Source organism: Heliangelus exortis, chromosome 5 (assembly GCF_036169615.1).
Source record: "Heliangelus exortis chromosome 5, bHelExo1.hap1, whole genome shotgun sequence".
Lineage (NCBI taxonomy): Eukaryota > Metazoa > Chordata > Aves > Apodiformes > Trochilidae > Heliangelus > Heliangelus exortis.
In genome coordinates, this window is record NC_092426.1 from 42,805,383 (window position 1) to 42,831,389 (window position 26,007).

The window sequence follows — 26,007 nt, forward strand, 5'->3', positions numbered from 1 at the left end:
TAGCTTGGCAACTGGAACTGCAACTTAAAGCACTGCTTTGGTGAACAAGATTGTGGTTTTGATGTGGATTATAACACTCACAATAATAGACATGTGAGAATCACAGATACTTTCACCACAAATTGACAAAAATGTTCTTTTCTACCACAGAAATTAATTTACTTCAAATAATAATTGGTTGCACTAATTTGTGGTGCCTCATAAAGCAAAAGGGTGTGATGAAAAAAGCAGTGGAAAATAAAAAGTAACAATCTTTCTGAACTTCTGAAAAGCACTTAAGTAAACATACTGTAAGTGGTTTTGCTCCCCTTGCCCCAGAGAGTGAAGTTTATTTCTGACTTAACCAGTCTGGAAAGTCTTTCAGTGCTTTCCAAAACTGGAAATAAGGTACACTTCACCACTTACCAGAATGCCCTACTGGAAGAAAAGAGTTTTACTGCAAGCTATATTTTATGTATTTATTATCATACATAAATCTTACTTGTACTTGCAGGATACTGTCCAACATCCTTCTCAAGGGAACCATCAGCTGCTGTCACCAAAGAGCTGTCAGTGGGTACAGGAGAAATTTCATCATCTGCAGAGTAATGGATAGATCATTACTTTTTTTTACTATTGCTTCTATACTGCAAGCTTCATTCCTTCATTTATTTGCCCAAGAGACAAGAAAGATACAAACTAGGTTCTTCATATTTCAAAAAGCCTTTCTTTAGTAAGAATATAAGGATATAAGCAAAGCATTATTTCAAGAGGAGCATGTAGTACAGTGATAATGAACATTCTGGCAATGATCTGTTCATGTGATTCAAGCCCTAAATGTACCTGTACACCATCTGGACAGGGATTCCAGAGCAATTAGTGAAGTGATTATTCCTCTCTTTACTCAGACACATTCTGAGTCTTAATCCAAAAACAAAGTCTGCCTGTAAGCAGAGTTGGTAAGAGTTGTCATGGCAAGCAACTGAAATATGTCATACATATTTGGGGGACCAGCTCTGATCCTAGTTTTTAGAAAGAGAATGTTATTATTTAGCTTTCATCATGGTAATTACATGGAAAAATAAATCTAACATGTTGTGAGTATACCATCAGTGACAAGGTATTTCAAAATTCTAATGCTTCTTAATTTTTCTTTTTTTCAGTGTTTACTGAGGATAATGATGCAAGCTACTGGGATCCTTCACTGGTAAGCTATTGATGGTTTGATTAAAAAAATGTAGTCAGAAATCACACAATAAATTTTACTAATCTTGGAAGATGAATTATATTTGTATGCCTTAGGTTCAATGGGATCTACCCTTTCAGGCCTCTGATAATTTCAGCCACACAGTCAACATAAAAGATGAAATAAAATACGTGCCCTTTTCACAACAAAGCAAGATACAAGCAAATCACTCTAATTCACTTATTTATCACCCTGCAGAAGGCCCTAGAAAAAGGTATAGCATTTCTGTTTGAGGGTTTAAATAGAATTTGGCTTTACCACCTAAAGAAAGAAGATATTACCACCTAAAGAAAGAAGATATTAAAAACATTGTAAGTTGACACTGTTATCCCTCTGTGCATTCTGTAATATGATGTATTAAGATGTCCTGATGGAGTAGCAGTATTAAACACCAGCCAGGCAGGCTGGCAGCAAAGTCTTGTGGCTTTTTTTTTTTTTTTTTTTTAAAATTGGTTGGAAATAGAAGTGCTGAGGTACTAACAGGCTGACTCCTGTTCTTACCTCTGCTGTCAGAGTGGTTCCAAAGAATGTTTATCAATATGGTGATAGGCGCTTTATATATATAAATATAAATATATATATGTAAAAAACATATATACAAAAAAAAAACAAAACAAAAAAACAAACCCCCCTCTATCCTCCTACAAAGAGAAACCACTTGCAATGTAACCTTCCTCTTTTTCTGATTACTTAATGTCTATTCATCCTTTTAGAGAACAGATAACAACATGTTCTCCCTATCTCTATATAACTGTATCCTCAGCCTCACTAAGCTCTAGATATGTTTCTATCACTGCAAGATACGCTTTTGAGCTCTTAATGAAAAAAAGATTTTAATAGGAACAAGCACATCTATTCCCCACCTCCTGGGAATGTTTATGTGGGAAACTGTGCTGATGTGTGGCTGCTTTATATTCCTATGCAATCAAATATCCTCAGAAATTCAGAATGCTTCTGTTTTGTTCCAAAGATACACAGTCTTCTTTTACTTCTCCAGGATACAAATTAGACAGAGTTTCTCCTTCCCTTATGACATCCTGTAACTAGCAATGCAACCCGTTCACTCAGTTATTAAAAGGGATATAGTGGCAAACAACTGTCCTTACCAGAATCTTTTATGGGGATTTCTTTTTCACCCACTCCAGACGAATGATCTGGCAGCTGTGAGACTGGAGTTGCACTTCCATAGTATGAGGGGCTGGATCTCCTGATGGAGGTATCCATGGGGGTTGGGTCATGTGTTGATCCACTGCCCACATTTTCATCATCTGCACTTGAGGTTGGGGACTCTCCACTGTGATGTGTGCCATCTGCATTGAAACGTGAGCCATCTGCATTGTCAATGACTGTCGGAAAGCAAAAATGAAGCAGCTGAGAAAATCAAGTAAGCCACATACCTGAATATCAGTAATGCTAAACAGATTAAGTCCTATAATGAAAAAACAAGCAGTTCTGATTTAATATCAGTTCATTCATTTTTTGCCATCCTATCTAATGTGTCTAGATCATATATCATTATACTGTTTCTGATGCATATACGATAATGTATATACCTGTCAAACATATACGACCTACTCTGAATCCAACTTTGATATTTTTGATCACATGGTTTTATTTTGAACATAAAATCTTGGCATTTGTAAAGTCGATCAAAATATTACAACTGGGAAAAAAAATTTTATTAGAGCTTTCTTCCATTCCCAGCTGCTTTTCTAACCAGAAGCTTAAATGAGATGTAGAAAAGATACCATCTTAAGCAAAGCCCTATATATCAAAGAAAGATCAGAAGATCTTTCTCAGAAGTGATAAAAAATGTCAAATACCTATACAAATAAAGTTTGGTTGCTCCTTCTGACAAACCAAGCTCTATAGTATTAGGGGAAGGCAAGTGATTAATTGCTGCAAAACATCTCTTCATGGCTTCTTTTTCATATGTTTGTCTCGATTTTTTAAATTTAGCAATCGTTTAGTTAAAAAAAGGATAACCAGATCCTAGAAATGAATAAAAAAGGCAGATCTTTTTGATTAATACAGTACCTATTTCATCCTGATTACTGAGGAAAGAAGTATCCAGTCTCTGAATTTCCTCACATGTTTTATCCCTTGTTTCTGCAAAAGGAAAATAGAAAATATTAACTCGAGAAAATTAAGAAAAATGGCAACTGTATACCCATATTATTTGTACATAATCACAATATGTAAGCTTGTGGACAAAAGAAAACAAATTTTCAAATTAAACAATACCCACTAAACTAAAATTAACTGTTTTAAAGGTACTAAATTAGTCCCAAGGCTAGAAAACGGTTAAGTTTGAAACATACTAATGACAAAACACATCAAATTAATTGCTTTACATAATACAATACAATAAAAATGTATTGCAGATACATTTTTATGAGCTGACCAAACTTATTTCTCAGCTCAAAAAATACATTATATTTCATATAGAAGCCCTCTTTCCAGTGCCATATATAGGTTATATGTAATTGACACTTGATCTGTATCTAAAATACACCATAAAATCATATACACACCTGTCACATTGTAACAGTAAGCATCATACCGACCAGTTGTGTTTGCTGAAAGTTTGTAAATGCCAGTGTGATTTGCTGCACAAAGATGGTAGGGACTGATCCGTGGGATAACAATATACCCCACTACAAAACCATACCTGTGAAGAACAGAGGAAAATGCTCCTTATTACTTGTAGCAAGGGGCATAAATGCTTTGAATATCTCAAACATTAAGAAGTTACAATGGAGCCATTATTTTCATCCTACAATATTTTTAAGAAGTGCTTATGTGCTTTTTTGTATATGAAGAGTGTTCCTTTCTCACATGTAGCTACATCAGTCTCCAGCCACTCAGAACCATTGTGCTTGTAGTTTCTGGAGCTAAATCCATTTTAATTAAGGGAGCATCTTATTAGCTATGACAATCATTTCCAGAGGAGGGCATTGAAAGGAAGACTGCCCTCTTTTCCTTCAGGGGGTCATGTTTCTATTGCTTTAGGCAGAACACACTGCTCAGAGATGTTTCAGCCAGAAATGTTGGGGGCTCAATTTATAGTATCAGATAAAGCAAATTTAGAGAATGATTCTAAGACACATCACTTTCTGCAAAAGCTGATGGCTTAGTAAATATTCAGATACAACACTCATTCATTCAGAAATTCTTACTGTATCTGTCGGTCAGACAATGTGGCTGTTGTGCACAGGGCTCATACATTCAGTGAAGGCTGTGGTTAACACACCTGTATGATGTACAGTGCATTATTGCTATTTTGCAATTCTGTAACCCCTGGTTAATTCCAATGTATTTAGCTGGGAAGCGTGATGGGATGGTAATGAGAACTGAGGCTTAGGATTTGTTTTACCCCTGAGAGGTACAGTTCATGAGAGAGGAGTAAACTTTATAGCTTTGCAACTTCTTCCCTGTGAGCCCCATCCCAGTTACATGTCTAATGTGCAGATACTTTGATGTGCAATTCTGAAACCCTTGTAGGTGGAATTATGAACTACTTTACTCGTACTTCCAACAGAGACTATAATGCTGACACTGTATGATCTATTAACTATCTACTTGTGTTATGGTCTGCTGATTCATCACATTCACTCACATTACACATGAATTGTGAATATTATATGCAGTAAAGCTTGGTAAGAGCCTATCCTTAGACTTTGACCTTACTTTAGGTCATTAAAAATCATACACTTATTTACCAATTAGTCAGTGATACAGTATGATCTAAAGCAATAAACTTATTTACTGTTAAAATTTTGTTTCCTTTAGATTTTATTTCTAAGATACTATGCTTTTAAAAAGGTAATTGGTAAAACTTACATGCATTCAGGGACTTATTTATTACTGGACTCAGAGCAAATACACAAATGCACACAGATGTATTGTTCATCAGAATATAATGTAATTGATGACTGATATGGCCATTTTAACAGCTCTACGATGACAACTGTAATTATTACACTAAAGCATAGATGGGCGGACTTGTAATGATATATTATAATGATATCTTATAATGATATAACTATTACATGATTATGTAACAATTATTATATTATAATAATTATAGTGATATATTTCTTTACCTGCAAGTTTCAAATCCAAGTTCATGAGCTCTCTTCAGCTGCTCCAGTGTTGCCAAGGTACTATTGAGAGCTCTGCAGAGCTCGACCGCTTCGGGTCGCGTGAGGCTGTAGCGACCATTCTTCTCAACGTGAAAAACTCCTCCATATCTGCAACTTACATTGAATTCTGTAATCAAAAGAAAAATAAAGCAAAAGGAATTACAAATTGTTGGACTTAATGCTATACTGAAGAACGGGGAATGGTTTATTTTCAAGTCTAGTGCTTTCAATGCAAAGCAGCACCAAACAGCAGCTACCAAATCATCAGAAAGATCCCCAGCACTTGCAGCTCTTACACTGGAGCAGAGGAGGGTCAGGGGGGACCTTCTCACCCTCTACAGCTCCCTGAAGGGAGGTTGGGGTCAGGAGGGGTTTGGGCTCTGCTCCCAGGCAAGGAGTGAGAGGAGGAGAGGCCATGGGCTGAGGCTGCCCCAGGGGAGGTTTAGGTTGGACATCAGGAAGCACTTCCTCAGGGAGAGGGGGATCAGGCACTGGGATGGAGTGCCCAGTGGAATCACCATCGCTGGAGGTGTTTAAGGAAAGCCCTTGAGGACACCACCTTTGAATAATTTTTTTTTAAATTTAGACTACATAGCTATGTTATACAATTTGTTTTCTGGCTTTCAGCCTGGAAACTCTGTACATGCAAAGCCTCCAGGAGTGAAGTCCCTACAGACACTGAAGGCAGAAGGACCAGAGTCTCTGAGATCATACTCCATTTTTATGTTTGAAAGATATTGCTTATACAATGCAACTGGTACAATAGGAAAGCAGCACAATCCAAGGAAAATCTATGACTGATTAAAATGAGAAGAGAAAGAAACGCCTATCATTGATTTTTTACCAGGAACAACTAAGATGAACAGGAATAAGAAATAACCACGATAATGGAGAAAACAGGGAAAAAATCAGGATGCTACAAAGCAATGTGAATAAACTTTGCTCCTGCCCCACCTTTCCCTCAAAAGGAAAAAGTGTTTGCAACTCCAGAATAGAAAGACAACTGCAAAGCACAATTAATTGGAACAGCCTATTTTCTCCAGTGAAGAGAGAAGCATTACTCATTTTTATCTTAATTTGAGTTCAGTGTGCAAGAAAGGGAAAATTAGACCAATATTCTCCAAATATTAAAAGGGGATGTCTGTGCAATGTACTTGAAATGACAGTTGCCATATAATAACTGTTTTTCTAAAAGACCCAAAATGCAAACAATCCACATTTGCATTGACACATTCTGTGGCAGAGTTAATCAGTATGGTTATTTGGATTGCCTTTCCAAAAAAGAATGTAAAAAATGTCTCTTCTCCCACCTATCCCCCAATTATTTAGGTTGACAAAAACCCTTAATGAAGACAAAAATTAATAGATACTGCACAGCTGTTTAACAGTAGTAATGATTACAGTTCTAAATATTTTTATCATATTTTATAAAAAAAAAAATACCAAGAGGACACAATTTTCAGTTTTGTAAAGTTTATGCAAAGCTAACATGTCTCCTCAAAATGTCTTCATTTTGATGTAGCTGTTTTGTCCCGGGAAAAAAATAGTTGTATTAAAATTTCTCTGACGACAGTCATGTCTTAACCAGTTTTGAAGGCAAGAATGAAGGAACCTGGCGGAAGAGAACATTAATAAACTCATTTTTCTTTCTTGGGGGACATAATGTCTTGCAACATGGCTGAGTTTCGCAGTATGAGGAGAAGCCAGTACATTAATTCAGAATGAGAATCTCAGCAAGTTCCCACACATGACTCTGAAACAGTCACAGTGCTCCCAGAAGGGCCAGAAGCAGAAGCAGTGATCATGGGGATAGTTGGTAGACTGAAGCCATCCTGCAGCCACACCCCTCACTGAACAGCACTGCAGTTTCAAACCCAGTGCTCCAGGTACCTACAAGTCACAAATTGGGTCAACAGACATTCAGGCTGCAGAGCTCAGTAGATGGGTTTTTTTATGACTACAAAATTAATTCTGCTCTGCACAGAAGGATGTGACAACTGGTATGAGATGAAGCTGCTCTCACAGCTGCTACATGAGTTCTCCCTGCCTTGGGTCCAAATGTTCAGTATTCAAAGCCTGACATTATTTTGGAAGTTGTCCAGTTAGTAGCTGTGTTAAACATAAAACCTAGACAGGAAAAAGGCTTGTCTTCAGTTTTCCCTTTCTGATTCCCTCTTCCCTGTAGAACAAGGCAGGCCTAAATTTGTTAATAATTAAACACACTTTGTAAAGCCCAAGACTTAATATTAAATTTGGGCATCATATCACAAAGATCTATTTGGTTACTTAAAAGTAACAAGCTCAGTGATTTTGGAACTAGGTTTATTTGGAACATCAACATTTCTTTCAATAACTTGAGGCTAATTTGTGAAGAACTTTCCCTGTGAAAGCAGGTACTACATCCACCTGCTTTGCATTGCATCTGAATCTCACAGCTCATCCCAGATTCACTGAAATATTAAGTGAAGTTCTGTTTTGCTTGAAGCAAATTTGATTCAGCTGTCATCTCAGCCAATTCATGGTTTTAAGCCACTACAATCTATGCTCCATTACCACCCAGAGACCCATTTGTAGTCAGAATCCAACCTATTGGGCAGCCAGTTCCTTAAACTCCAACTGTTGAAAATAAATAGGTTTATGTACACAAGTACACTTAATGGATAGGATTAACGATAGGATTGGATGAGACAGACTAAAAAGCATTGTCCTTTCATGAAAGTGTGAGTTACACCCTGATTATTAATACCAGAGGCTTGTCAGAAGCTGTCACAATAAGAAGCCAGGTGCAATTTGCACCCTGGTTCTGCAACCCTTACACACAATGAGTAACACTGATTCATGTAAACCATGTGAACTCTCCCCATTGCATGCCCTGCTTCCTGCTTTTAACTGTTTTCAAGACAGTATCTGGAGGTCTCATTGTCAAGGTGGGTGCTGTCTTATATTAAAAAAAAAAAAAATGCAGACGCATTATAGCAAATTAAATGGAAGACTTGCCAAGACCCTGCCCCCCTTAAACAGAATCCTATAGAACATTTAAATGGTAGGTTGTTAACAGATTTCTCTGTAAAACCACAGCCTGCATTGCATGTCAACCAGAAAACGATAGCAGGCTGGCGTCATGGGGATTTTCCTTTTCAGTTTGCGGTTCAAGATGATCGATGTCACCAGGATGTGACAAATTGAGGCTGAAAACTGGGACAGAACTGGGGGTTTGATTGTGCAGATAATTCTCCTTCTCTGTTTGCTCTAACAGAACATAGTTCTTACATTCATCATTTAAAAAATTGTCCTAAATGTCCTAACCCTAACCCTAAATGTATTAAACGGATTTCCAAAACCTAGGCAGATATACATGGGTAAGCAATTCCTTATATTCACAAATTATTTAATCTTGTACTGACACTTCTGAATAGGAGCAACCATTAGCTTAGCACTGATATCAATATTTTGAATATTAGCACCTGCTTTAATACATGGTAGGAATGAAAAGAAACATTTGAAACAGATTAACATCTGTTCTAAATATACTTCAAGAAACTAGAGTTCCTCTCCAGGAAAATATAGAAATTTGGCCATATGAGTTCTAAGATCTGAGGAGGTCTGGGTGGTTCAGACCTATCTCGGGCTGTTTTTTTAATGTTTCTCAGGAAAACTACTAATTGTAGCTAATAAGAATGAATATTTGACTCCTGAATAAAGGAAATGCCCTCTGAACACAAAATTTCACATGAGATGGATTTATGAAACATTTCAGTATCCAAAATATTTTGTGAACAGATATACTAAGATGGCCCAGTTACCACCATTTTGACACCTGGGAGAATGCGAGTACACAAAAGCAACATTCAGTGATTACCTAATACATTACGACACACACAGGCCTGGGTGGCATTATTATTTGTAGAGTATTCCACCATTTTTTAGATGCTATAAGTAAAACCATTCACTAAAGCAATTCACTGCCCAGACAACTGTAATAGGATATGGAGGCTTCCACCCTTCTGTCATAAATTTAACCAAAACCAAGTCAGTAGGGATGGAAAACACTGGATAGCCGTTTGCATTATGTTATGCAACATGGTTAATTAACCCCAGCTCCAGTCACTAAGAGGCACATGTTGACATCATTAAAAATATATACCTGAATCCATCAGGGCTTGATGGGGAAAGGAAAATTGTGCTGGGAAATGTGGACTCTAAACTGGGATGACTACACGCTAATCAAAATTTCAAAGTCATATTCTGCAGGCTCCACAGGAGTTAAGCAAACACGTGTCCATGAGGATGCAGTCCCTCACCATCACAACAAAAAAGCACCAAGCATCAAGCAACATTTATAGACACTTAATATGGCTGGGTGAAGTTTCTCTGTTCTTCCCATTATTATATTCTTTCTCTGTTAGCCATCATTCTCTAAAGAAAGTAGTGAAACAATCCTATAAATAAGTTACTCTTCTCCAGCCTTTACAGATTCCTGGGCATTGTCAGATGAAATAATTTCCTTGGGGTATTGCCAAGCTGTGAAACTTAGTATGTTTTACAGAAACTGCATGTCTAGATTCAGTGGGAATAAAACATACTTTCAGGTATGGATACCTAAATAAAGCAAAACAAGGGGAGGGGCTTCACTTTAAAACTGATTTTCATTCTTAAGATTCATTAATTAGGTTGCACAAAGTAAAGCAAACAATTTAATAAAGTTAGACTTAAATGTTTATATGATTGCAATACAAGTAAATGATTTAAGGAACCTGGTCCAAAATTTCCCTGGGGAAGTTTTAAATATTTTCTATTTTCATTTCAGTTTGGCATAGCAAAATGTTTTAAGTCTTGAAAATTTTCGAGAGTAGAAAGCCACAGACATACCCATATGCTGATATTCAAGGGGGAAAACCATCTCTGCACACCTGGCTTTTTAAATACAGTAAGGGCCAAGAGAACTCTTTAAAAAGGAATTTACCTGCATGTCGCAAGGAGTTCCTGTTATAAATAGAGACAACACACTCTTAGTAGTTGGATGTGGTGTCAAGAAAGTGATGTCTCTCCATGGACCCAAAGGTATAAAAAAAGACCCTGTTTTGAAGTTGTGCAAAAGCTGTTCCTACTACCCTGTTATATTTGGGTATGTAGTAGTTTGGGCAGAAAACACAAATAAGATAGCAGCCTACAGGAGGGTGAGGAAGCTACTAACTATATAAAATGCTATGACATAGCCATGCTAACCCTGTGATCCAAGTGGGATCAAATAGGTCTCTGAAATGAAAAAGATATATATATATATATATATATACACACACACACACACACACACACACACATATATACACACACACATATATATAATGTCTGGGGAGAAATATAGTAGCCAAAGAGGGATACACTGCATTCAGAAGATCTCCTTTCTCCACCAAATGTTAATAACTATTTATTTAATAACATTTCTATTTAATAACATTTCTGTGTTACTTCAGTAAGTGCACACTGTAAATGGGATGTGGAACAAAACTCAAGCTGTTCACTTCTTTCTAAACTGTTCTTCTTATTAAACATGTCTGCTGGCCAAAGCCATTGCCTCTGGATCTGTTTATCAATCAACAAATGTCTTCAGCCTCCTAATCTGAGAGCTTTCCTGGCTACTAATTTTCAAAAGTATGGGTGGGAGTGGCACTATAAATGAATCAAGCATTCACAGTCACTCATAATGCAAGTACAAGAAATATGTATCGTTCCTCAGCAGTTGCTGGGGAAGGAAAAAAGTCTGCAAATGCATCTTCCAAAGATCTACTTGGCAACTGTTGCTCTGGTAAACATCCTGAGTCTATCCAGTGTCATCACTTATGATTAACTTCCTTGCTGCTGACATGAATATTATTCTTTTTCTGATAGTTTCATCCAATTGTGAGTTGAAAGTTTCAGACCCCACCAGAACTTGGTACAGCTGTGCAACACCAGTGGAAAAACTGCAGGCTGTGAAATCATAGTCCTGAAGTTAGCCAGTTTTCAGATATGCCCCTCACAAGATGACGAAAACATAATCATCACTGTTGATACTTGGAAATCTTCAGGCTGTACAGTAAACAGTCCAGTCCTCTAGGATGAGTGACAGGGACTATGAAGTGGGACAAAAGCAGGTGAGACTGTTTCTCAGCAGATAGATTGCCTGTCTGAACCTCATAGAACCTTATACCTATTCCCTTCTCTGTCATTTAACTGCCGATATAATCTGGATAAGGCAATTAATCTCTTTCTTACCTCAGTTTGCAAGAAACTTCCTTGATAAAGCACTTAGATTTACGGACAAGGAATGTTGTATGAGCAGAGAAGTGTTACATTGGATTTATTGTACTCTTACAGCTTTAGCATCTATCTAAATTTTTGATGCTAAACATTTAGTATCTATCTAAATGTTGACAAGGAAGACAGGAAGTCTGATAAAAGTTCTGTAGTCATTTAGATAAGAAATTAATACAAAATCAGACCTTTGATTAACAAGTCCAATCAAATGAAAGATTTTTATTTTTACTTATTTGCAGTATGCTACTCAATAATAATACTGAGTGTCATTTGAAACCACTTGTCACATGGTATTGAATTTTTAAGTATTTTGTTTTGTAAATAATTTCTAAACTAAAAAATATACTTTTTCCATTTCTTCCGCCCCTCTGGGTTATGCAGGAAAACTTCTATTAAGCATTGTCATAATTTTAAACACATTTGTACAATAAGTTCAATACAGAAAAGCAAGCAATGATCAAAACAGAAAAAAGAAAAAAGATGTTGAATAAGAGTATCTACTGACTTTGACACAGCTATTCTGCAATAAAACAGAGAAACCCAAGAATATTTTTAAAAGCTCTGAAATCCAGCCAGTTAAAACAGAGATAACATCTGGCAGACATACTGCAAATAAAGTAGTTGCTAGGAATATGCCTCAAAATGGGAGACATGGCAAAGGACAAATGACCCGTGCAGACTTCCTGGTAACAAACCATGGGCAGGAGAGGACTGCCCAAAGAGGGGACATATCACTGCTTATTGAAAACTCAGCTTCCTCGCAATAAAGATGAAATAATTCCCAGTTGCTTCCAAAACCTGACTCCATTTTATTTCAAATGCCTGGGAGAATTGAGATTAAAACCCATTTTCTTGTATATGGTTCCTGTATGAATTTAAATGGAGGCACCTTACAGAGCACTACAAAGTAGCACAGCATTAAAGGGATCATAGTTGTTAATTGCATATTGATTAAAATATTGTCCAATAATCTATTGAATTTGCCTTGCAAGAAATCAAACTGGAGAAATAAAACCTTCAATGTTATGCATGATTTCACAACTCGTACTAAATTCAGACTTCTTAGACTGAGAATATAGCTGTAGCCTCTATGTAAGTTCACAGTGTTAAACAGTGACGAAACACAGCTTTTGAATATTCGTGATTTTCACAGGAAAAAGCAGAATAAGGTATAGAACCATCTGCATTCTCAAGGTCTCTAGAATATGGAACGGTTCTGAGTCCTGACAAATTAGTTGATGAATGACAGTAAAATCAAAACAAAGTACTGAAGCAAATTACTTATTAGAATCAAGGGTTAGCAAATTTTCGATGTTACACTGAAACTCTCTTTTCACACAGGGATTTTGAGTAACTTCTGCTAACAGTGCTGTCTGGTCACTCTTATCCACAAGACCTTAAAAATGTTGTGATTTGAAGAGATGATAAATGCTGGATATGAAAGAGAAAATAAAGAAAAAATCTTTGAAGAAAGCATTCTCTGAAGAACAGATCATCAAAAAAGTCTGAAGAGCTTAAGTCACAGGCAATAAAGGAAGATGAAATCTGCATATCCTGTGTGTGTAAAAGCTCAGAGCTCAGAGGTGGAGAGTGGGTTGATCTCAATGTGTTCTTCTCCATGAAAGAAAAAAGTATCCACCCATATGTACATTTCAGTAGAGGGATGACAAGTACAGGAACACTGGGAATCATACTACACACTAGGAATCTAATGAAACACACGTTGCATTTTCACTTGCTGAAGACCTTAAAATTTTACTATGGAAATATTAGGACAGACTAACAGTTAAAAAACCCCAAACTATATTTTCAGTGGGAGAACAACGTGGGTCGGGATCTGAATTAAATATGGTTCAAACTCTTAGGAACAGCAGAGGCAGCTGGCGCTGTGTAAAACCACTTTTCTAGATGATCTGCTGACAGTTGTTGTGTACAGATCCCATTTGTCTTTCTCAAACAGTCTGAAAGCGTATCTTAAACACACCTGGCAATACTGATTGCTAAAACACTATCAATTCAGCTGACTCTTAATCCTACTTGCTCTGGAAGGATGTGAGATACTCTGATATCTCCCAATATAGCAGTCTGTTTAAGATACTAAGCCAGCAAGTTAAAAAGCAAAAGACAGACTTACATTAGGACTTCAACATGTTGCTATGACTGTCTCTGTGCATATATCTGCACTATGCCAGGGGTGGCAGAAAGCTATTACTTTGCTGCCTTGCAATGGCTGTGAGTCAACAGAAATGTGATTGTGACTGGTGTTGATAAAGTGGAATGACCTAAACACTGTGAGTAATAAAGTCAGATAAAATACCTGACTGATACTGCTAATAAACTCTGTGCAGGCTGGCAAACAATGGGCTGTAAAGGTGTTTCAGAAATTAGGAATACTTTGCTGTTACTCATGAAGATTATTTTGTGACAGGGATTATCTAGTTCAAATAAGGACTGTACAGCTTGGCTCAGTGACAGCCAAGCAGTAACTGAAGAGTTTCCGGTTCTTAAGATAAAAGCTTTACAGAGAATGCCCCAGTGCTCTGCACTTTGGTTCACTTCTGCAGTGGTAAAAAAAGGTTTGCACAAGGACTTTTTTTCGTTTGAATAATAATGCTTATTTCAGCTGAAATACCCCGGCATGTGAAGTCATAGCTGCTTTCTGAAATTCAAGTAAGAATTCTTGTTAATGGAACACCAAGCTGAGACTTAGAAGAAAATGTTTATTTATAGCTATGTTGCTAGGTGACTGACTTTGTTTTGCCTACTAGTGAGATGGAGATAAAAAAACTGACTTCCAAAGGGCTACAAAAAATATCTAGTTATTATTGTCTGCCATCAGTGTATTTGTCATTTCACTTGTTTCTCACTAGCTGGGAGCATCTTCGCTAAATAACACTCTATCTAGAGCTGAAATTTTAAATTTTATGGTAGTTTAAACACAGTCAGACTGATTTCAACTGTGTTGAATGTGCTGATGAAGACAGTTACCCCTCCACAACAAACATAATATTAATGTGAATTCTATGTCAGGCAAGAAAATGAAACACTAAACAGAAGATTTCCTAAGAGACACTGCCTCTTTCTGAAAAGGTGATACACTGAGAAAGTGCATGATGTCAAAACTCCTTCTCAAAGAACTGAAGTTCTTCTTCTGCAGCACTTGGAAGAATTCAGCAGATGACAAAGGGAAAGCAAAGGTAGGGAGTGGGAAAAGTAAAATCTGACCTCTGCATAAGAGCAGGTTCAAGCCCATCTGAAGAGCCTGCAAGTTCATAAGTTCAAGAGACCTGATGAGATTCATCTGCAGCTCCTGAGGGAACTTTAGAGGAAGTTGCAAAGCTACTTTTCATCATATTTGAGAAGTTGTGGCAATCTGGTGACTGGAAAAGGGGAAGCATAAACCCCATTTTCAAAAAGGAGAAAAGGAAGAACCTGGGAACTACAGGGCAGTCAGTCTCACCTCTGTGCCAGGCAAGATCAGGGAGCAGATCCTCCTGAAGGTTCTGACAAGGCAAGTGGGAAATGAGGAGATGGTATCATTTAACATCTTTGCTGGTCGCATGGATAATGGAATTTAGTGCAAGTATTTAAATGTTTAAGGTCCTGTATGAGATAGTGAGGAGAGGCCACTGCATTTTGTTACTAATATCCACCTTAGTCTTTGAAAATGTGGATGTGTATAATCAAACACTCTTAGAGGCTATTAATGGATATAATCCCTGCTGTGCCCGCAGCTCGCAATGTGGTCGCTATGCTGTACCTTTAAATTGGATTGTAACAACATAGAAACAAGTAAACAAAATAACATCACCTATGTCTTATTTTGAAGGGTAACATAGTCAGGTAGAGAGAGTTTTTTGAAATTTCCAGCAAAGTTTTGTTTAAAATTACAGAGATCTTTAAGGACACTTGCAACATTTTACCAATCCTGCATTGTTCTGTATTTAGTATTTGATTTGCCATAGTGCCCTCCCCTACTGTAATATAAATATTAGTTGCTAGGGAATACAAAAGAAGAAGAAAAAATATCTCAGACTCCATAACACAAACTACTTGTTAGATGAACTACACGGATAAAGAAAACTGTTAACAGAAACCAAATTTACATTTAGTCATCAGTCTCATTAATGTCACAGGATATGCTTCCTCCTGGAAAAATAGACAATTGGGCTTTTCTCTATCTAATCCACATGAACCTACAGATGGAAATTGCTGTCTAGTGTTTATGTCTAGAGATGCTCTGAAAAAAACTGAATAACTGTGCTGATCTTACCCTTCCATGATACTCTATGTTTGCCTCTGCTTCATTGTTTTAAAAGTAATTTAATGCTATGCTCTGTTCAGCACAAACACAAGCTATATCACTACTAGATAATGGATGGCAGACACTGTGAACTTTTCTCACTGAACAAGCAGCCAGGAAATAAAGCCATAAGAAAAAATGAGTAGGACTTATGTAATAGAAAGGTCAGGAGACACAAAAATCATCATAGACGCTCAGAGCTCTTCTCAGCAACATTCTACACCACAACAGCAAGCAAATGAACCCAAAGGTTTCTGAGGCAAGCCACAGAAGTAAGAAACTTCTCTCTAGGCAGTTAGCACAGGAAGGTGTCTCACATGCTTACAGCATTTTCCTGGTCTGCTTTTAATACAAGAATTGTGCTTTTGATAGTTGCCTGTCTAAAACTTTAACTGTGCCCATTCCGTGATGAACTGGAAACACTGAGTATCCTTTCCATGTAGGCTACATGTAGGCTCTTAGAGACTAGAGCTCAGTATGAGATTTCAAGAAAAATACTTTAATTTTCCATGTAAGAAGAATTTTTGCAAACCAATCTCCTGATGTCACTGGATGCTCCAGTCCTATTAGTCTGATGCTGAACACAATGACTTTAAACTAGACTTGCCAGCACTGTAGGCCAAAAGCAAAATAAATTAACAAAAAATAAGAATAAGAGAATTTTCTTGTCACATGAAAGTTCTTGAAGAACTTATTCTCTACACTTCCGCCTAAGCTGCCAAGCAGAAGTTTTATTAGATCAAATGGATAAAAACTTCTATCACAGATACAGGCTGTCAACAATTACCAGATTCTGGTTCAGCCAGATGTCCCAGAGAGAAAGAGATTTATTAGTGGGGAAAAGAGTGAATAGGTGTGAGACACAGAGAAAGTTTTCAAAAGAAGACATAGACACACACAGTGACATCCAGACTTCTTTGGACTTCAAACATGCTGGCCATGAGGCTTTATGTCATCTTGACCAGATGGCCCAACTTCAGGTTAGAAGCAGGGGGTCTGTTCTTAGCTCCTCTTCTCATGTGTTGGATCATTTTATGTCTGTTGGCACTCTGCTTTCCCAAGTGTCATGCATTTATGTAAAAAAAACCTCCAAGATCTCAAGAAGAAGGAAGGAAGTTACCACTAGTATTGCTTCAAACAGGAGAGAAACTTCACTACATTTAAGGCATTAAGTCACTTCAGCTATATATTAAATCAGTTTTAAAGTTTTCAAACCTAAATTTGACAGCAGGACAAAATATTTTAATCACCTCTCATTTGCCAAAAAGCTTCAAACATCCTTAATCATTAAAAGATACACCTTGAACAGGAAGTTTTAAAGAAAACCACACTTCACATTCAGAAGCTGTCCAACAGGAACCAAGCGCTTTTGAACTGAAAATAGCAGTTTTCAGTGTGGGTACAGATAACACACACCAGGTAAACAGGATAAAACTGTCAGAAGAGCGAAGAAAAGTTTCATCTGATTTTCATAGCACTGCTACTGGAGAAATTGATCTGAACAGAATACATATTATTTCATTTCCATCTTTTAAATGTTACTTTATGTTGAACTTATATGTAAGCAAAATACAGGAGCCAAAACCAAATGCCTAAGTTTATAAACATGAAAACTCATTAGCATAAAGAAGCTTTTCTACACTTAACATGCCTGAGTACATGACAGAAAAGGGAAAGGACATGCAAAGTGATGGAGGACATTAAAAAAAGCAGGAAGAGGAAGAATAGGGAAGTGAGTGAAAGCAATTCAGGCCTCACCCTTAGTGTCTCCATTATTCGTTTTTCTTTACAATTGACAAGTGCTATTTTCCCTTGAACTTGTCCAGTTAACTATTCCACATCCCTGGTGTAGAAGCCAAACCCAGAGCACCAGAATGGAACTGGGAAGGCCTGGCTGCCCCTAGCAGTACCACACTGTGTCACTGCCTTCATGCCTGAGTGGGGACCCTTCATCCAGCTGTGAGCCAGGCATTGGGGATGGCAGAGTGAGTGGGAAAACAACAAATCCCTCCCAGCTCAGTCACCCTATGGCACTGCTCCACTCCTGCATTTCCAGGCTGTGGGATGAGCAGCTGCCAGCTTGCTGAGACTGCTGTGAGTGGGCACGTTGGCTCTGCCTGCTCTGTGGGAACAGCTGCTCTGGCAAGCACCATACCCACCCCTTGCTGATAAAAGCCTTTCTGGTGGCCAGACAAGCTCCCGGAGCAGCTGCCAACTGAAGCTTGGTGCTTGGCTTTCAGACCCCAGTTCAGATAGCAGCTTTGCTTGCTGTCTGGACAGACCTCGCTCACATCTGCCCAAGGGGTCCTCGGTGGCCACAGACCATGTGCTGAGCTCTAATTAACCTCTCACCTCTTTATGGGAATGCTGCAAGAAAGTATTCATTATATCTACCCACACATACCACACCCTGCTACTTTACAGACACCTATCCATTATAAAAAATAACAATAAAAAAGCCCCCTAGGGAAATATACTTCTGAGAACCTGTTTTTCTGTGGGTCTTGCTAATATACTGCCATTGCAAGACATATAATTGACAAAGCTATGTCACAGAAGATTTTTTTTACTATATCCCTGTCTTTCTTTTCTGTTTTTTATACTTCTTTACTTTTTAATATACTTCTGTCAAGACCAGCTTCTTATTTATGAAAACAAGCACTTAGTAAAACAGACACTAGCTGTGTAGTTGATGATCACTGACCTTTTTCTTAGCAGTGCTCAGTCTGAACCCAGGGAACCTTTTTTTATAACCACCTCATGCTGCATTTGGAAAAGCATCATTAGCAGAAACAGCCAGGGGAGTCTTACCACAGCCACTGCACCTCTGGTTTTTTGGCTTGGGTTTTTTTTTCTTTTGTTGGGTTTTTTTGTTGGTTGGTTCAGTGTGGAGTTTTGGGGGTTTTTTGTGAGAGTCTAGCTCAGTCATCAATAGAAGAAAAAATTATGTATTTTTCAAACTGCAAATGTCAGTAAAATTCAGGCCTTTTTAAAATTTTTACCTTGGACTGGCATGGTTGCTTGAACTTTCATGCTAGTAATTGCTAAAATTGTAGATTATTCTTCAACTAATTTGTCTTCTTTTTTTCTATTTCACAATCTGAGGGTTGAAAGTTATTCTACAGAAATAAGATTGCCTCATTATGTAATGCAGCCATTACATAATTGTAATGTAGAGGAATTGGAAAGTCCCAAAGCCCACGTGTGTAAAAGAGAATTCTGTTATATTGTAAAGTGTAGGCACAGACTCAAAAACGACTCCAAGTTTCATTAGACAGGAAATAGTCACAGAGGTTTGAAATTTAAATAGCAATTAACTGAAATTTCAGTCTGACTGAAAATACTCTCCAAGTGAAACCCCTGTTTCCTGCAGTTGCCATTTCACATTACTGCTTGCAAATTCATTCCTATCACAAACTGCTCTGTCATCCCTGGGGTGGTGTCAGCCCCAGGAGCTGTAGCAAGGGAGGAAAAATCACAGCCAGTTGCTACTGCTATTACTGCTGATAGCACTGTAGGGAGGACTGTGACTTTTGGAGAAGGAAAACTCATATAAACACCTCTCTGCCATCAGTATCAGTAGCAGCCATAATGGTGATTGATAATTACAGTGCCTGATAGCTTGGAAATTATTACCTCCCTGGGAGTGAGACAACTGCACATTAACAGCTGATGAACTTTTGTTGTAGTCTGGAGAATGACCACCAGCTACAACAAACTGGTTTCATGTTCTCAGTTGTCGATAAGCCTCAGAAAATGGTCCAAACCACAGATGCATCACAAAGAAACTCTTACAGGTAAATGCAAAGACCAAAATAGACTGTAGTGTGTGTTGTACTTGGTAGCAACCATGATGTATGGGTCAGAGACATGCTGGTGACAAACCCACCTGCTGGCTTGCCCTTCTGACTTTGCTGGCCTTCATTAGGAAGTCTGAACTTCCCTACTCTGAAAATTCAACCTAATGCTGAAAAATGAAATTTAATAAAGCATGCTCTCAGTTACCAGCTGATGCTAAATTACATTCTGTTTTGAACTCTGTAAATTGTTCTAGGACAAGGTTGTGTTGTCTTCAAAGTAAGCAAGACTCCTGTGGTGGGTCACGTTTGTTTCATGCTTATCCTCTCTGTGACATTACATTTCACAGGTAACTGTGTACATTTAGTCTTGGTTCTGGAAAATGCAGTTTTACAGGAGACCTTGGCAGAACACCTTCCCTTGCTCTCCCACAAAGATTTTCCCTGGCAAAAAAAAAAAATCAGTGTTTTGTAACTAACAGAACACCTCAGCTGAAGTTGAAAATTATTATCTTGTAACTTGACTATATTAGTCCAGGAACACAAATGCAAGGCAAGAACACCACATCCCACAGGGCTTACCAGAGTTTTACCTCTGTCATGTCAGCAATGCAGTTTTTACTTTCTCTCTCTCTTCACCTATCTATTTAGCTCCACTACTTGATTACTGCTGCTATGTTTTTTATTCTTTATTTCCCCCTGTTCCTGTCAATTGCTATATAAATTAGTGGAAATACTGGAGAGGTTTATACTAGGCTGGTGCTTGGATACATTTCAGATTTCTTCTCTAATGGAAATTCTTCAAGACTTCACGCTTTCCGTATCACTAATTTTAGTTGCTTTCTGCAATTCACCAGCTCTTTGCCATATAACCAATCATCCTTTTGAGATCTACATTATTCTTCTTCACTATATGTTCCTGGTCTCTTCCAGAAGTTCTTCAATTTGAAATGGCAGTTGTTCTTCAATTAAAGCATTTTTTTACCCTTTCAGGAAATTCCAGAGAACCCATTTTTTTCCACAAGTATTTTAGTAGTAAAGAGATCATGATTCTCTCTGCTGTTGATACCTGTCTATCAGCAGCTCAGGACACTCATTCTTGCTACAGTAAAATCTCATCCATGTTTAGGTGCTAGATGAATAACTGCAGTACTAATACTTTTCCTGGCCTATAAAAGTCATGGCAACTGTTATGGAAGGAAGGGCACACCAGGTATGGAGAAAGATTTCATTCAGCTTTGGCTAGAGCTACCAGCAGTTTCAAAAGCATTTGGTTTAGTAAGTTCTTCCTCAATTGTATGATGCTATTGTTCTTCATTAAACCCTTTCTCAAACTTCCTGTTTTCAAGGTAATGCTTCTAAAGCGTGGTGAACACCAGTAACTAAAGACTTGACAAATATTTATCCAAAGACTGCAAAATAATCCTCTGTCATGGTTTGTTAGCTCTGTCTGTGAGAGAATTTCAAGGGCAGGTATATGACCTTTCCATTAAATGCTGATGGAAGTTCAAGTAAACTTTAATAAAATCTAGTTACTTTGCACCTTTGGGAAAATAGCCAAGGATCAAGTGAAAATGAATTAGCACAACAAGCTCCCTCATACTACTTTATTTACAAATGTACATGATGGCTGTGTAAGCCAAGAGGCAAGTAAGTCCCTTCCTTTGTGACTGATACCTACAGTAGCCTTACCTCATACTGAGACTCTGCCAGCCTCCCCAGTGTCAATAGATAAACTTCTCCCTCCCACTGGTAAACTCTTTCTCTCTCTTTTCATTTCACCTTTACTACTACTTCTATTTCAGCTTCCTCCATTTTGGGGGTCAAAACTATAGAATTTGCTTTGCGTTAACCAAGGAAAACTTTCACAGAAGCATTATTAAAAATACATAACACTGACAGGTGAAAATCTCTCCAGACTCATCATTAACTAAAATGTCAGCAACTCTATTCTCTTAGATCTAGACTGCCTAGACAAAAGTCATTCAATACCACGAGTACACCTCACTCAGAGGTCAGTGACAGCATGGTCACAACAGCCCAGAATCAGGATGAATAAGTTTTTTATCTCCTCTATACATTTCATCTTTCTTTTAGTAATAATGTTAACAGTAGTCCCAGGTCTCTTGTAATTTTTCCACATTCTATGCTAAAAGAATCAAAATTCCAGTTCAGGAGCAGGTCTGGATTTTATCTTCAAGTAAGATGTTTCCCAACAGCAGTGGTCACTACTCTGTGACACACAGCAAAGTCAATGGTTTAAAAAAAGACTTATAAACCCACAATAATCTGCTAATCTGAAGTCTTTACTGACTACAAAATCATGCTGTACTATCTACCGATTAAAACACATTGTAGTGTTCGTGCAATGCCTTACTAAACCATTGAAGAAAAACCTCTGTGAAGTCTGGCACACTTCTTGTAACCATGCTGAAGCCTGCACGATGGCAGCTTCTGTCAGTTTCTGCCAGTTTCTACATGATGGGAGTTTCTGCTATGTCTCACTGTCAAAATGCATTTCTCCTACAGTCAGTGCAGATCCTGCTTCCTCAGGATGCTCCTGCCATCTCAAATAGAGGTAAATCAGCTGAGCAGGCACCAACCAAGAAACAATACTGAGACAGATTTGGACCAAGCTATTGTAGGTTTTATCTACCTACAATATCCCTGCTTTTCCTCTAAAGGCTTTATCCACATACCCAGTTTCAGCAAGAGAATTTTGGTACAATGGAGAGACACATTTTGGAAGAAAAGCAATGAGGGTGCTTCAGCTATCGCAGATGGACTGGGAACTGTTCACTCAGACACACCCATTGACAGCCTGGCAGGTCTGTCCCCATTACAGAAGTATTCACTGCTGCTCAAATAAATTAGATATATATTTACTATATACACACAGAGAGCTCTTGGTGACAATGGCTACAAAAAATACATTTTGTGAGACTCCTGGAGCCAGCGAGTAGAGAAATAATGTAGAAACACAACTGCTCTCCCCAACCACGAAATGCCTCAAGGCAGTTGCTATCACGGAGAGACTCTGTTACAAGCATGGTCATTTCCCTCAAGCATGGTTGAGCCTGCACCATGTGAAATTTTGAAAGCATTTTGTCATTGTGGACATTTTTTTTTCCTCTGTATTAAGTCTTCATTTTAAAATATAAATATTTGAAGCAGACTATCAAGCTAGAAAAGTTAATTGATAAACAACTGAATTTTGTGCTTACTTCTAGCCCCTTTGTTACAAAATTATGTCAAACAAACTTTAGGAAATCAGTAACAAGCACACTTTACCCAAAAACTCTACAAATTTCAGTCACACATTACTGCAGTTTTGCTTCTGTTCAGCAAGGTTTTATGCAGATGCAGCATGTTGTTACTTCAGCCTGTCTGAACTCAAGAATGCAGTTGTTCCATGTTGGGCAGGGGGGGTCAATCCCCATCCTTCCCATCCCCTCTTTTCTCTCTGAAACAGAGCTGGGGGAGCAAACTACATACATGAGAGCAGTAATATTGCTGAATCAAGCTTACCCAAGCTATTCTAAATTCCTGAATCTACTTGTGTTTAAACTTAACTTTAATGATCTACAATTCACTTTTTATAGCTCCTGAATAGCTCTTTACAAGCAATGCACAGCTTTCTGTGAGCGTACAGACAAGCACAGCTGAGCTCACAGTTCTGAAGCATATCTGGTAACTCTTAAAAATATTTGCTGTTCATAATCTATCAGAAGAGTTTTTACTGTCTGAAGCACATACTTATTAACAATCATAAGTGTTTTCAATCATAAAATACTCACGTGTTTCTGCTAAACAAAGCTTCAGCAAACATAATCCAAAAGTTGCCCATAAGGAGAAGTTGGCCATTGGAACTGTTTAGCAAAAAAACCAAATTCTTGCACGGTACCAAAAGAAGAAAAGCCCCAATGCTTGTTAAGCATGTGGTTAAGGAGTCTGAAGTTTGCTGTACTTTTTATTCTGATTCAAAGGAACTGAAGTAATGACCTAACTGGGAGGGGGAACTCCATCAAAAGTCACACCCACACTGGGTGTAACTCCAGTTACCCGAGTGAAAGAGGGGAGGTGGGAGGGGAGCAAGCACTAAGCAGCTGCACTTGAGCTTTAAAGAGCCACTAAACCTCCCCTTCTTACACAAGTACAGTAAAAAGTTATTGTGAATGCAGGAAAAATTGTGTAATCTCTCCTGAGTTAGCTCACAAAGGCACTGTTTGTTATAAGCTTCCCCTCCTGCATTTTAAAAGCTCATTATTGCAAACCAGGTGAACATAAAGCATTTCACTTTCTGAACTCCTCCAAGTGCCTGGATGTTTCCCCCAAAATATTTTGCTTATTTTGTCCCATCTCACCATTTTCTCTCTTTGAAGTTCAATTTAAAGTAAAGAAAATGCCTGCTCGTTAATAAACCATTTTAAAATGTTTCTGTTCCTCTCTGGAGGAGGACAGCCCCAGGCAGCAGGGAAGTCGGGGCAACCCACTGCTGCAGCTGATCCTGCCCTTGGCTTCTCTGCACAGACTGCTCCAACAAACGTGGTAACTTCTGCCAGTGACACTGAGGTACTGATGGTGTGAGGTGCAGAAGGAATTATTCCTCCTAGTCCCAAATCACAAAGCAGGCTGAGAACAGATGACACTCTCTGATATTCAGGAAACTTCTCAGTTCCCAAGGGACCTATGTTTGTGGAGTGTGGGATTTCTTTGTGCCCCTAGATGCCACATGAAATTCCTTGTGAAAACCTCAAAGCCTCAGCAGATAAAGAGGAGGCACGAAGGTTGTGTGCCTCAGGGATTTCTCCTGGTGTCTCCAGGCACTGCCCTCTCCTCAGACCTCCTGAGTTCCAGCAGTGGTTTGAGTGCTCTGGAAGGAGGAGCTGCTCAGGAATCCCCAAACTCAGTACATCCCCAACAACCAGCCTGTGGGAGTGACTGGCAGACAGCATTGCCCCAATTTCAGTTTCATTTGGCAAATTTTAAATTAATAGTTCTATATCAGATTACCATTTTGTGAATCATCCCACTTGAAAGAATTTTCTCAATAATTTCTCTGTTAACACAAGCAATGGAAAAATACAGCCGGGTGTCCCCTGCTACAGACAAAAGAACATCACACAAAGAGGTTTTCAGGACTTTTCTTTAACTTTTGAATTTAACTTTTGATGGCTGGTTATCCTTTCCTCAGCCAAATTTTTAGCAACAGGTTCCAACAGGCTTTTCCTACAGGTCTAAAATATCAGATAGGACAAGATTAAAGTGAAAATCTTTAATTAAAACACTGGGATCTTTTTATTAAGAAACCAGCAACTTTAAATTTACAGATAAACCATGTTTTATTTAGTGAATATTCTGCTATTTCTCTTGAAACAAATGGCTTTGTGAGCATGGAAAAAACAATCACTTATACACATTACTGTTTAAAGAAGTGGAAAAAAGCATAGTTTTGTGAATTCTTATGCATTTATAGCTATAGACATTTTTGTATTGAAATATATGAATGAAGTTTGGTGAGACTTAAAATGCTAATGTACAACTAATGCATGCTGTGCTATCTTCTTCAGTTGCTAAATGACTTTTAAAATTTGCTGCTATGGATGAAACAAAATAATGAAATATTTAATTATTCCCTAATTCCCAAAAGATTTAGGGATCTTTGAGTCTTATTTTTTTTTGAAGAAGATAATTTACCTCTGTGTCCTGTAGTCATAATTATATGGATTGATAAAACGAAAGTAAGTTTTCTTTGTCACAGGGAAATAAACAATAACGTCAATTTCAGGGATTAAAGTGTTACAAAGGCAGAAGTCTTATTTTACCATGAGGGGAAAATCCTGTTTCTTCATGGTCTGAAGTGTCTAATTCTAGCCCTTTTGACAGCAGATTATGAACAGGTTGTTTTCTTGATACTGAATATTATTTGATATGCATCTCAGACTTCTCAGTACTTTCACATGTGTTTGGCAGAGGTGGCTGGTATTGCACTCTGGAAAGTCTTTCTCTTGCTTGTTGTCATATAAAAACTGGACTAAGATTTGTTACTTTTAGGCCAGATGCATGGATGGGATGGTACCTAATTCAAATTAAAAGGCAGATATAAACAAGAAAAATACTATCACAGCACATCATTTCATGTGATAAACCACAGAAATAATTAATGATCTGTATGTATTTCACATGTAGGTTTTCCCATTTCCATGCCACCTGCCTGCTGACATGCCAACCTAGGACTCA

At 37.9% G+C, this 26,007-nt stretch overlaps 1 protein-coding gene across 4 annotated transcripts in view; it reads right to left on the bottom strand.

The window, feature by feature from the left end:
* Positions 1–23,774, bottom strand: part of CD44 (CD44 molecule (IN blood group)) — a 34,670-nt gene extending 10,896 nt beyond the window's left edge. For 2 of the 4 annotated variants that reach the window (XM_071745029.1, XM_071745028.1), the window contains exons 1-6: positions 23,565–23,774; positions 5,332–5,497; positions 3,760–3,896; positions 3,263–3,334; positions 2,332–2,571; positions 482–577 (exon numbers count right to left, since the gene is read on the bottom strand). In XM_071745029.1, coding sequence (XP_071601130.1) covers positions 482–577; positions 2,332–2,571; positions 3,263–3,334; positions 3,760–3,896; positions 5,332–5,497; positions 23,565–23,631 — 778 coding nt within the window. In that variant the 5' untranslated portion in view covers positions 23,632–23,774. The remainder of the gene's footprint in view (positions 1–481; positions 578–2,331; positions 2,572–3,262; positions 3,335–3,759; positions 3,897–5,331; positions 5,498–23,564) is intronic. The other 2 variants (XM_071745027.1, XM_071745030.1) reach the window with 2 other exon arrangements.
* Positions 23,775–26,007: the final 2,233 nt, after the last annotated feature.